Consider the following 13,291-nt stretch of genomic DNA (forward strand, 5'->3'; position numbering starts at 1 on the left):
CATAAAACCAAAACCTCTTTCAGCTTTACCACTGAATCAGCCTTGCTTATAGCATTTTTCATTTTTGTGGTTTGAATATCTTACTATTGCTGATTTCACACTACCAACTTGGATCCCTAAAATTACAATTGTTGAATCAGTCATATTAAGGAATTAAAGATATGTAAAGCCTATCACTTCATAATTATTTAACTATATTTTATTGTTAGATATTCTCCTGATGTTATTTATGTTTAAATGAGAGTTCAACTTATCAAGATAACAGTCAAGATCACGCATGACAGTAATTCAGAAAATAAGTAATAAGTTGAAATATTGTCCTGAAACACTGGCTGTTACCTTGGAAGTAGACTTTCCTGAATCTTCACTTAAAATGAGTAGACTGGTGCAGCTAATCAGTGATTCCTGATTTCTACTCGGCTACCTTTGTAAAAAGGATGTATCTTATATAGCAGTATGCCATTAAATAAGTTTTCCTCTAACACCCAAAACTCCTCTAAAATAGTCCTCTTTTTAAAGAATTAACCAATGTAGTATTTCTTGATTGTTGTTGTATACAGAAATCCATCTTATGATATATGTTGCATAATGATTTTTATCATTTTTATGACAGCAAATATATTTTCCTGTATTCTAAAATATGAACTATAATTGAACAACTGATTAATATAACCCACTTATTTCGAGCTCACCCAGGGTCGCCAAAAAAAAAAAAAATAACCCATTTATATGCTTATTTTTATACTACTGTTATCTGTGAATGTGCTTTTATTGAACTTAGACAAAGAACTTAAGTTACATTGACATCTCTGATCCTTCCATTCTAGGCCTGCCGTAAAATAATTTGTTTTGAGGTTGTCCTGCCACATATCATAAATTATAAAAGATTGTGCCCCAGTTTAATGATACGTTTGTGCATGTATTCTAATAGGGAAATGGGGATATCCACCCAGACTGGGGTTTAAAATATATATATAAGATTTGGAAATGAATTTTTTTCTTTTAATATATACATTTTTAGAAAAGGTCATTGCTACACTAGCTGCCTGTCTGGAAAATGAGAATCAAAATGCTCAGAAGATTGGAGCAGCTGCACTTTGGGCTCTAGTTTACAATTATCAGAAGGTTAGTTTTTAAGATCGTTGTTATCCCTGGGGTGGGGAGGGAAACAACTAGGTCTCTTAGGGTCCATTCAAGGATGTCAGAGGGTCATCAGTAGAAAGAAAAATAAAGCCAAAGACCTGTTCTTTTTGTTCATTCATCCAACGAGTAATCTCTCAGTGCAAAAATGTTTTTTTCATTTAATCATTTCATTAGGATGTCACTTTTCAGAAGAATGTGTTTTACGAGTTTCCCTGAGTTGATTTGCCTTTCATTCCAGCTTTAGTGTAGATTATTTTTTCTAAAAGGTGATCAGGGAAAATGTATCTTGACATAAAGCTAAGTAACAAAGATTTTTTCCAATTACATAATTTGCTTTTCCTCCTGTATATATCATCACTGTGTTTGTAATTTGCTCAGTTCTTAGAAAAGCATAGCAAAGGACCTGCCCAGAGAGAGTGGCAGCTTCTTGCTTCTCTCTGTCTCTGTCTGCCCGCCTCCATCTCTAGCCTCCGGTCTTTTTTTAGTGCAGACATCTCACTCCGGAAAGAAATACCTGTGGGTATCTAGTGGTGAAGACAGATGACAGTGTTGGGACACGTCGTCCTAGAATGCTGTTTCTTCAGCCACATTTCCCCACTGACTAGACTCACACACAAGGGTCTGAAGCTGCTGCTGTCCTCACCTGGATGTTTCCTAGACAATAAACAAAATTTTGTAGTTATTTAATACATATTTGTTGACCTACTGACTGGTCGTTTGAAGTACTCTATCAGAAATCTAATAATTGAGGGAATATGAAATGTTGCAGTAAAGTTGACTGGTTTAAAATGTACTAGTCGCATTACTATATTTCATAATATTTTGTTTAACGCTGCCCATGTAGTTAGCAGTTGGCTCACAAACAGTTTGGTTTGCAAATAGAAGTATTTGGTAAAGTTATATTTTTTGTTGACAAACTGCATCACATCAGATGTGCAAATGTGCCATGTTTTCCAAAATCATAGGACAAATTAAATTCCTGAACTGAGGTCCCACTGTATTGTGTTATCTTGATCCTTAACATATAGAAATAAATCTAATTCATGGAATGTTTTGTATGGCTGTCTCTAGGCAAAACCAACTTTGAAAAATCCATCAATAAAAAGAAGAGTGGATGAAGCATACTGTTTAGCAAAGAAAAGTAAGTTTTATTTTTAAAGAGATTACAGTTAAACTTGGCAACTACTAAGAAAACTGGTTACTAAAATACTTGAACAAACCATGACAAAATAATTTTTCTGCATGCTTTTGCTAGGTTTTAAGGAGCATTTTTGTCAAAGCATTATAATAGGTGCCAGTATTTTTTATGCATTTCATTATAACATTTTAAAATAATAAAATATTCTGATATTTAGATATAAAACTTTCTTTAAAGAAACTTTCTTTCCCTAAGTCAGCTTTTTCTTCTACCAAAATTATTTGCCAATGGCTGCCACTGCTAATGTGTGACAAGAATAGAGCCCAATTAGAATTGACCTTGAACAAAAACTTTGATTTAACATCAGAGAGTTGAATGCAGTCTTCCAAGAATAGATCCCCAGCGCCCCTGTGTTCACGTTCCTCTGTGTTCTGCATGATTTGGGAGGGTTTCTTTTCAAAGCATGTTATGGTACTTATTTTAAGTGACACCTGCTATCCATGATCCTCTGAACATTGTTTCATTTCACAGTAACTGAACTGTGCCTTTCCTGTAGTGTAAATTATCTGTGGATTATTAATCTGTGTTTTCTGATCTGGTATTTGTTGTTGTTATTGTTGTTATTTTTAATAGTGGAGAGATTTTATTTCCAGTTACATGAATTTCTGGAGCAAGTGACTAGTTGGGCTATATTAAAGTTTGTGCTTTAGGAAGGACCGTACATTAAAAAAACATGGTTTATATTTGGGAGTATAGTTAATGTCTATTACGACAGTGTATTTTTCATTCCCTTTGGTTAAGTAATAATAATAAATATAAGTTATAAAGGCATGGACAACTATTTTGAAGTGAATGAGACATTATGGCAACCACTGTTGATTTTGCTATTGTCTGGTTTTGAAGGTCTGTAATGCCTTCATTACTCTGTTTTGATCAGTCTTATACTATTTTGTTTTGTATGAATTTATTGGGTGTGAAGATATAGAAAACTATTTATTTTTTAAATTTTATTTTAAAAAAGAAAAGTCAGAAAAGAAAAATAAAAAGCAAAAGGATAATCAACGGCAGCAGATTCAAAACAATAACAATATAGGTCTTTAAAACAGAATGAAAGAAATTTGATGATGGTTACATATTGCATATTGTTCACTTTTTTTCAAATTAAGAGAAGAATATTAAAGAAAATAGAAAAACAGAAAAGAACTATAGAACAATACCAAATTTTAAAAAAAATTACCATCATAGAATCATTGTTAATTTCTCATTGTAGTCGTAACAAATAGTTGTCAAAGTCACAAAATCAAAGCATAAATAGTGGCTAGACATTCAAATATTGATATTACAAGTCCTTCTGTTCAGTGTTCCAACAGATATTCAGTAATATGGTCACCTACCTTACACACTATACATACCATTGTACTCTTTAGAGCACTTTCCTTTGTCTTTCACAGTATGTAGTATACATTTTGGATCCCATTATTCTGTCAGTTTTTTATTGTTTCTTACACTAGAGAGACAATGTGATATTTACTCATGAATCTTGTTTATTTAACTAAGGAGGATATTTTCAAGTTGCCTCCATTTATATATAAGGGCCTCAAGATCATCTTTTTTACAGCTGAGTAGTATTCCATTGTATAAAAATACCATATTTTTTTCATCCATTCTGCAGTTCATGAGAATTTTGGTTGTTTCTAAGATTTAGCTATTGCAAATTGTACTGCTATGAACATGGGTGCACATATATCTCTGTGACATGACCTTTTCAATTTTTCTGGGAAAATACCCAGGAGGGGAATAGCTGGACTGAATGGAACTTCCCACCCTAGCTTTTTTTGGAATCTCCATACTGTTTTCCATAGTGATTGCACCACTGTACACTCGTACCAACAGTGGAGCAGTGTTCCTTTTTTTCTTCATCCTCGCCAACATTTGTCATCAGTTGTTTTCTTGATGGCAGCCATTCTTTCTGGGGTGAGATGAAATCTCAATGCTGTTTTAATTTGCATTTCTCAAATGACCAGTGATGTGCACATTTCTTCATATATTTATTTGCCAATTGTATATCTTTATCTGAGAACTATGTGTTCATCTCAGATGCTCATTTTTGGAAAGCGTCTTTGCATTTGTGGGGCTTGGTGTTTTTTAGTTTTTTATATGTTCTGGATATAAGCCCTTTGTCTGAGGGATTGCTGGCTATAATTCTTTCCTAATCTGTGGGTTTTCTTCTCACTCTGTTGGTGATTTATTTTGAAGTGCAGAAACTTTTCAATAATGTGAGATCCCAGTTATTGATTCTTTGAAGTGTTTCCTGTGAAGTTTGTGTTATATTCATGAATTCTCTCCCTACCTCTGTGTCTTCAAGATTTTTACCTACTTTGTCTTCCAGTAGATTTAGTGTTTCTGTTTTAATATTTAGATCCTTGATCAATTTTGATTTTAGTTTAGTGTATGATGATAGGCTTGGGTATATTTTCTGTCTTTGGCATGTGGAATACCAATTTTTCCAACATTGTAGACAACTATTTAGAAGAAAACAAGAGACATTATGGTAGCCATTGTAGATTTCCTATTGTCTTGCTTTGAAATCTGTGTCACTTACATTGTTTTGTTTCTTACCTGCTTTGTTCTGTTTTATGTTTAGTTTTATCCTTTTTTTAAAATAAGATAAATTGTACGATTTCTAAATATTTCCAATGTAAACTATTCTTATAATTCTCATATATTAAGAATTAAATAGAAGCTTATATATAAATCTTATTCATGTTATGTACAAGTACCCATTCTTCAGTATAGAAGTGAGTTTAATAAATTGCTATTTCTATACTCTTTATGTCTAGCTATCTCAAATGCAGAAGAAAACCCTCTAAATGCATACTACCTGAAATGTCTTGAAAACCTTGTGCAGCTGCTCACCTCTTCCTGAGTGCTGTGAGCTGCTCCATCCCGAAGGTGACAGCCAGCTAATGAAACTGAACATGAGGCCACTTCATGTGGTTATTGCACCTGAAGACCTGTCTGCAGAGTGCTGGTGTCCTCCCTGACCTGCAAGAATTAGAACTGGGAACTTTGGAAGAAATGGAATTGATGACATCTCAACTCTGCCCCATTGGGGCCGCTTTCTTGAACTAATGACAGCTGACAGGAACCAGTGGGATAAGGCATAGGAAGTTCTGGCAGCGGAAACATTTTTACCCTTTTCTATGCAATTTGCTTTGTAAAAATTATATATAACAATTATTTAATAAAATAAAGATTTTTTTAGAAACAAAAAAAGGACTATTCATTGTTGCTTCCAACTTTTACCAGTTTTATGAATATTAATTACAGAATTAAGAGGAGACATTGTGTTCTGCTTTCTTTGGTTTTCTTTTTTAAAAGAATTTTTGCATGAAATTTAGCTCTTGTCAATACAACCTTTATTTTTCAAACTTTTATATTGTCCATAGCATATATACTAATGAAAGATATATGTGTGTAAATTGTATAATTTTATAATTTCCTTAGACAATTTTTTGTGATACTAATTACTTTCTGTTTTAGCTACTTTGCTCTCACTGCTAGAATTAAAATACCTGACACCCAAAATGAAGGAAGAAAGCGTTTATTTAGCTCACAGTTTGTGGAAGTTTCCGTCCATATTCACTGGGTCCCAGACAAGTAACGTGGCTGAGGGGCAACATGGTGACTGCAGCAGATACAGAAATGACAAGAGCAAAAGGGAGGAGCACACTTCCTTTCCTCCCTTATATGTATGCAAGCCACCCACGTCAGGGCAGGGGCAGCACTGACACCACCAACCGCAGCACAGACAATGAACTGATCACTGCACTATACTCACCCTCTTTCAAAAGGCCCGGGCCCCCATGATCCCCTGAGCCTTGGGGGGGGGGGGGCATTTAAATATAAACTGACACACTTTCTAAATGATTTATAAGTACAGTTGTAACTTTCACCTTTCAGCCTCTTGAAAGGCTGTGGGATAAAGGAGGGAGAAAAACAACTGTGGTCATGTCGGCCTGGGTTAAATTCTAGCTGAGCTAAAACATCATCAAAAGCAAACCTGAAAATAAAAGAGGAAACTGTAGAGAATTCTATGACATAACTCTTAAGTGGCATGTAATTTTTATATGTATTGTTAATTGGCACATAATTATACAATGTGCCATTTCAGTACGTGACGTGATGTGTGATTAGATCAGGGTATTTACCGTATCAGTCACTTTAGTGTTCTGAGAATGTTCAAAAACCTTTCTTTTTTGAAACAGGTTAATGTTTGCCAAGCATTTCTTCTCTGATGTGCTACAAAAATTAAAGTTATTCCTTCTGTCCACTAGTATCTGCTGAACTTCCTCTTTTAATACATACTTTTAATACATACAGTTACCATACTATATTACACCAACCCCAACCCTAATGCTAACCCTGCTTTTGAAAGCAGATCATGAGTAGTAGAACAGAGTTACTCCTAGCTCAATCTTTTGCCTTCTAAAAACTTTATTTTGTTTTCTTAAAAAATTGGGTTCACTTTTCTGTAGTGTTTAGAACGAAGTGAAAAATAGAAATTCTCCCATTTTACTCCAAGTTACGGATTATCCTTTGTAGTGTTAAACTCATCTATAGCAGTTCTCTATGTTTAGGCATTGTGACTGTGTCTTGTCCCCAGTTCCTGAGGTGACTAGATTTCCAAATCTGTTTCTTGTTCAGACTTGAAGAATGGTGGGTAGTGATGAGGATCTCTGCTTCAGCCATAACCACGTCAACCTGCAATTGCCTTAATACTTGCAGGAGCACGAGAGAGTGGTTAAGAGGAAAGTGTTCCGGAGCCCTGAGCAGCTAGAATCAGCCATATCCCCAGCATCACACCTTCCAGGACCCCTAGAACGGGCTCTTTCAGCCCTAACTGGACACAAGGATACCTACCCTGAAAAGTCGTTGAGAGGACTAAGTGCTTAGCATAGTACCTAGTGCATAGTTGACTGTCCCTTAGATGTTTTCAAAGATTAATATAAAATTCACTCCAAATCGTGTCTCTTTATTTAAAGCATTGAGCCTGTCCTTGCAAACCTCCTGTCCTTTCTGAGAGAGGGATGGGCTGTGAAGACTGCTGTGCTGTTAAAACTAAAGTTCCAGCATTCTAAGAGGATGTCCAAGGCCTGAAACTGGTCAAGGCACTGGGTGTGAGCATTAAATATGCTTGGATGATCTGGTTAATTTTATTCTTCTATTTATTAAGCTGTCCTGATTGAATAGCACTTGCTGAACATCACTTTCACTATTTGGCAAATTCAGAAAATTATATCTTTACCAGACAAAATAAAAATCTGAGCGTCAAGGATGCACCAGTTTGCAAGAAGCCATTTCTTCTTTCTACTTGCGATTAACTTACTGTGATCCAAACAGTAAGGGAAACTGGTGATAAAATGCTGTTTTTTCTATTAACAATGGAAACTTAGTTTGAGGAACTTAGCATTCATTTTTCCTGTGCTAGAAATGATTTCTTATAGATAATTTCTTATACAACTAAAGAAATGAATCATGTAGAACTGAATGAGAATGTTGTTGCAGTCAGAAGTTGTACACAGAGAACAACTAGGATTAGGACATGGAGTTCATAATATTTTTATAATGGTCACTGGAAGTTAACACAGGAAAATGCAGGAAATCTATCCACAACACCAAAGACATAGACTATTTAGTCAAGAGCCTAAACCCCACAGCAATGTCCCACATGAGTCCAGATAAAAATCCAGAGCTCAGGACAATGCCTTCCACGAGTCCAACCGGAGGTCCAGAGCCCACAAGAAGGACTCATGCCAGTCTCTTTTACGGATCTGTGCCGGGGAAGACCAGAGGATCAGCGGTGGAAGCCAGAAACTCCATGCCAGTGGGGTGAAGGAGCTGTGCTGGTGGGATGAGGGTTCTAGTCTGGAGCCGAGAAGTCACACAACCAAGACCAGGGCTGTCCTGAAAGGTACCACAGCCGTCCTCAGTGACACAGAGGCCCCGAGCTCCCCCGACGACAAGCATAGTCGGGTATGTGCCAGGAAGCCATCACAACAAGTTCATCCTGGAGACCAAGCGACACACGTCTTCCCCTCCAGAGCCAAGAAGCAATGCTCCATGTGAGGACCAGAGCTTTTCCAGGAGAACCAACAGCTCAGACAGCAACTCGGAGAACCCACAATGCCTCCTTAATGCCTCAACCCTCAATACCTCCCTTCTTCTCCACCTATTTATCCTGGCAACTTTCCTCAGGTGGAGCATCTTTGCTCAATGCATGCTGAGGTAATCCAGCTGGCAGTAAGTTGACCACCAGTTCTCAACCCATAACAAATGTGCTGGGCCTTGAGGCTCAAAATGTAAGAAGGACTGTGCCAGTACCCCAGGAATTCTGAGTTTGGCGACAACATACACTCAGTGTGATCCTGTTTTAAATGTTTCTAACATTTATACTGAATTTTGTTTGCTCCTTCTGTGTCTGAAAATCTGTTTTAGAAAAAAAAAATTCTGCTTTCTTTTGAGAAACAATCTTTTATAAATTGTCATATGAAAACATTCTGTTTTAATTTTGCTTAAAAGTCAAACTATATATTTTAAAATAGGCTCTAAGTAAAACATTTTTTGGATGCAATTATTCCTTTACAATAGCATATTTAACTTTTCTTTTTTTTTCTGCTATCCATGGTTGTACCTTTGACTTCTCTGGTTTCCATTTGAAATTTCTGGGCAGTGATACTCAGTGTTCTAGTAACAGATTGCTTACAGTTCTGTGTAAATTATGGGAGCCTTTTTAAAACTCTGTATTAGATTGTTCATCCTTTAGCTTATCGTGGAAAGAAATAGACTATAAATGGAACTTTTTTTTTTCTGGTCATGATCATGAAGATTGGACTGTAAAGAATCAGTTTTCAGGTATATTCCTGGTTTGAGTCTTAGTGGTTGCAGTTAAGATTTAGAATATTCTCCCAAAGTCCTAGGTGTTTGGAAAGGAATTGGATCATGGTGGCACTACAAACATCAGTGTCTTAATACATTGATGTGTTCACAGTCGACTTATTGTTAGGGTATAGGACCTGTTTAAAGGTGAGTAGCTGGGGCATGACCTGGAAGGGTATTCTTGTTGCTGGCTCACTCTCTGTCTCTCTGCTGCCTGGCTGCCCTGGGCTGATCAACTTTCCTCTATCATCATGTTCCAATCATGAGCCGTTTCTTTCTTTGAGCCAGTCAGCCAGACTGACCCACCTAGAAACTGTGATCCAAATAGGCCTCTTTCCTTTAAATTCTGGTTATAGAGTATTTTATCACAGTGATGGGAAAATGACTAATACAGAAAGTTGGTATCAGGAGTAAGGATCATTGGAAAGACTCTTCCTGATCATGTGGGATAGAAGGCTTTGACTTATGGAAGAAGTGTGGAAAGGTTTGAGGATGCCTGCTAGAGAAGCCTTAGAATGCTATAAGCAGAGATTGAAGGAAGATTCTTGTTGGAATCCAGACAGTTATGCATAGCAATGCAGATGGTAAAGACCATTCTTGAAGTTTCAGTTGAGAAGGAAGACTCCATTGAAAATTAGACTAGAGGTCCTGCATGTTACATTCTGGCTAAGAACTTGTATTCATCGTGCTCATTCCTTAATTACTTTTTGTGAGTCTGAATTTAAAGACAATGGGCTAATTAATCTGATAAAAGAAATTTCAAGGCAGCTTACAATTAGATAGTGATATGGTTACTATTGGCTGCTTTGATCAAGATCTGTAGTGAGAATCAGAAGCAAAAACAGAACCAAAAATATTTTTTAAATATTTATAGTTTTGCCAGAAAGAAAATACTTGTAAAGTTGAAGCAAAAGAGAGTATGGTGGCTAGGAAGGTAACATTAAAAAGAAATCAAGTACTTTGAGGATAAATGAGAAAAGATTCCTGGAGGATATCTTAGGAAATGCGCCCACCAATCATAGGCTCAAGGGTATAAAAGATAATCTTCTTTGAAAGAACTTGATTTCTGAAAAAGCCCCAGAGCCCCTTGCCTATTCAGGACTGCCTTGGGAGTATTTCCTCACACTCTGACATTCAGGCACTCAGAGGCTTATGCAACTGTGCTTCAAGGCTGCCGGACTACTGCTACAGCTACTGGCAGAACGTGGTGTCATCTGTGTGGTGCTGGTTTGCTCAGATACACAGAATGCAAGAGGTATGGGGTTAAAGATGCTTCACACAGATTTCAGAAGGCTTGAAAACCCAGACAAAATCCCAGATGGGGTCACAGTGCCTACCAGAAGCCCACAAAGAGTAATGCTTGAAGATGTAAGAGTGAAGCTGAAGATATAGTGGGAAGCCCAGGAAATCAGAGATACCAGTGTTACAGAATGTTGTCAGCTAGGAGAGTTCCTGTGGTCTGTGACCAGCAGGCCCAAGGTCAGGCTGCTCAGGCAGGCCCTTCGGAGTTCACATCTCACCACAGCCTGGCTAGGATTCTAGATTTAATGTTTATCCCATTGGATGTCAGTCTTGCCTTAGTTCAATTCATTTCTATCCCTTATTCCTTTCTTTTGGAATAGGAAAGTTTATCCTGTGACATTATACACTGGAAATATTTGACTTTTATTTTTATAGCAGCTCAGAGTTAACAGTTTACCATGAGTCTCAAAGGAGATGTTCTGGATGTTTTTTTGCAATGGTAAAACTGTTAAGACTTTTGGTGTTTTGCAGAAATGGACTAACTGGAGGCATCTGGGGAGTCCTGGAAATCCTACACCCTTAAACTGTGAGTTTCTGTCGGTTCGGTCCATGGCGTGGGATTCTGAATAGTTTTGTGATGGAGGCGTCTTTGGGGATTCAAATGGATGAGCCAATGGCTTTTTCTCCTCTGTGTGACCAATTTCAGGCTGATGATTCTATTAAAAAAATGAGCAGAACTTTAAGCTTTCAGGTGTTAAAAAAGACATTGAGAAACTTTATGAAGCTGTCCCATAGCTTGGTAGTGTGTTTAAAATTAAGGACAAAATTAGAGAAGGTACTTTCAGCTCAGTGTATTTGGCCACAGCACAGTTACAAGTAGGACCTGATGAAAAAATTGCTCCCAAACCCTTAATTCCAACAAGTCATCCCATAAGAATTGCAGCTGAGCTACAGTGTCTCACTGTGGCTGGGCAGGGTGGGGGGGGGGCAAGACAATGTCATGGGAGTTAAATACTGCTTTAGGAAAAATGATCATGTGGTTATTGCTATGCCATATCTGGAGCATGAGTTTTTTTGGGTTTTTTTGGACATTTTGAATTCTTTTTCCTTTCAAGAAGTATGGGAATATATGTTTAATCTTTTCAAAGCTTTGAAATGCATTCATCAGTTTGGTATTGTTCACCATGATGTTAAACCCAGTAACTTTTTATATAATAGATGCCTAAAAAAGTACGCATTGGTAGACTTTGGTTTGGACCAAGGAACCCATGATACAAAAATAGAGCTTCTCAAATTGGTCCAGTCTGAAGCTGAGCAAGAAAGTTGTCCACAAAACAAGTCTCATATAGTCATTGGAAGCAAGATCTCACTGAGTGGCCCAGCATATAAGGAGCAGAATCTGCACTCTACCATGAAAAATAAGGAGCAGGATCTGCACTCTACCAGGAAAACTTCTGCCAAAGGACCCTACACAAATACACAAATTCAGATTAAACAAGGAAAAGATGGAAAGGAGGGATCTGTAGGCCTTTCTGCCCAGTGCTCAGTTTTTGGAGAAAGAAATTTCAATATATACAGCTCCATTTCACATGAGAGCCCTGCAGTGAAACTCATAAAGCAGTCCAAGACTATGGATGTCATATCAAGAAAGTTAGCAACAAAAAAGAAGGCTATTTTTTTTAAATTATTTTTTTTAAAGAAGGCTGTTTCTACAAAAGTTATGAATAGTGGTGTGGTAAAGAAAACTGTCAGCTCTTGCCCAGCCAGCCTGACCTGTAACTGCTATGCAACAAAAAAGTTCGCAGTATTTGCCTTTCAAGGCGTCAGCAAGTTGCCCCTAGGGCAGGTACACCAGGATTCAGGACACCAGAGGTCTTGACAAAATGCCCGAATCAGACTACAGCAATTGACATGTGGTCTGAAGGCATCATTTTCCTTTCTCTGCTAAGTGGGTGATATCCATTTTATAAAGCAAGCGATGATTTAACTGCTTTGGCTCAAATTATGACAATTTGAGGATCCAGGGAAACTATACAGCCTGCTAAAACTTTTGGTAAATCAGTACTATGTAGCAAAGAAGTCCTAGCTCAAGACTTGAGGAAACTCTGTGAGAGACTCAGGAGTCCAGGGTCTAACACTCCCAAGTTAGCAAGATACCCAAAGATGTCCTTCTCAGGATTCAACGTTTTTCAGAGAAGACTGACCATAAAGTTTCTTATGTCATACAAAGATCTCAAGTACAACCATCAAGAGATTCATTCTATAAAGGAGATAATAATGGGTGTGAGAAACATTTTAATGAAAATAAGACCATTTTAGAAGACTGGGATGAGGTACCTGAGGACACTTATGATCTTCTGGATAAACTTCTAGATGTAAATCCAGCTTCAGGAATAATAGCAGAAGAAGCCTTGTTACATCCATATTATAAAGATATGAGCTTATGATGATGGTTCTTCATTTAATGTTTTATTTGTTTGATGTATAAACAATAGAAGTTTACTTGGCATATACTAGTTCTGGAGGTTGGGAAGTCCAAGTGTGTGGTGCTCATCACACCTGGCAAGGCTCATCCATAGAAGGACAGGGTAGCACATGAGACAGAGATTCATTTAAGGATATTGTATATTGGAAGGCAGAGCTCAAGAGTCCTTTGTAATAGCCATAAATTCTTATTTAAAGAATAAGAAAGGGTGAATATACACAACTGTTTGCAGTCTCACTGTTTGAATGTCCACTTTGTATGCTTTAATCCTGTAACTTGAATAACTATTTCTAAGATGATAATATGTAATCTATTAACTAGTGATTTCTTACTGTTTTTTTTTT

The 13,291-nt window shown here is 37.1% G+C and overlaps 1 protein-coding gene, 1 long non-coding RNA gene and 1 pseudogene across 6 annotated transcripts in view; 2 read left to right on the forward strand and 1 right to left on the reverse strand.

Annotated features, from left to right (window-relative positions):
- Rttn (rotatin) overlaps positions 1-5,557 on the forward strand; it is a 182,362-nt gene extending 176,805 nt beyond the window's left edge. For all 5 annotated transcript variants that reach the window (XR_010041369.1, XM_003466520.5, XM_063231469.1 and 2 more), the window contains 3 exons: positions 1,022-1,125; positions 2,215-2,284; positions 5,122-5,557. Coding sequence is in view for 4 of the 5 variants with exons in the window: in XM_003466520.5 (XP_003466568.2) it covers positions 1,022-1,125; positions 2,215-2,284; positions 5,122-5,207 (260 nt within the window). In the remaining variant the exon portion in view is untranslated. The remainder of the gene's footprint in view (positions 1-1,021; positions 1,126-2,214; positions 2,285-5,121) is intronic.
- LOC134471764 (uncharacterized) overlaps positions 1-13,291 on the reverse strand; it is a 57,441-nt gene that overhangs the window by 500 nt on the left and 43,650 nt on the right. Inside the window, exon 5 of the long non-coding RNA XR_010041370.1 lies at positions 1,658-1,797. This is a non-coding gene — a long non-coding RNA (uncharacterized LOC134471764). The remainder of the gene's footprint in view (positions 1-1,657; positions 1,798-13,291) is intronic.
- LOC100732367 (cell division cycle 7-related protein kinase-like) lies at positions 9,103-12,909 on the forward strand (annotated as a pseudogene).

This window comes from Cavia porcellus, unplaced genomic scaffold, assembly GCF_034190915.1.
Source record: "Cavia porcellus strain 051 isolate PalLab524CR breed Dunkin Hartley unplaced genomic scaffold, mCavPor4.1 scaffold_20, whole genome shotgun sequence".
In the NCBI taxonomy this organism is placed as follows: Eukaryota; Metazoa; Chordata; class Mammalia; order Rodentia; family Caviidae; genus Cavia; species Cavia porcellus.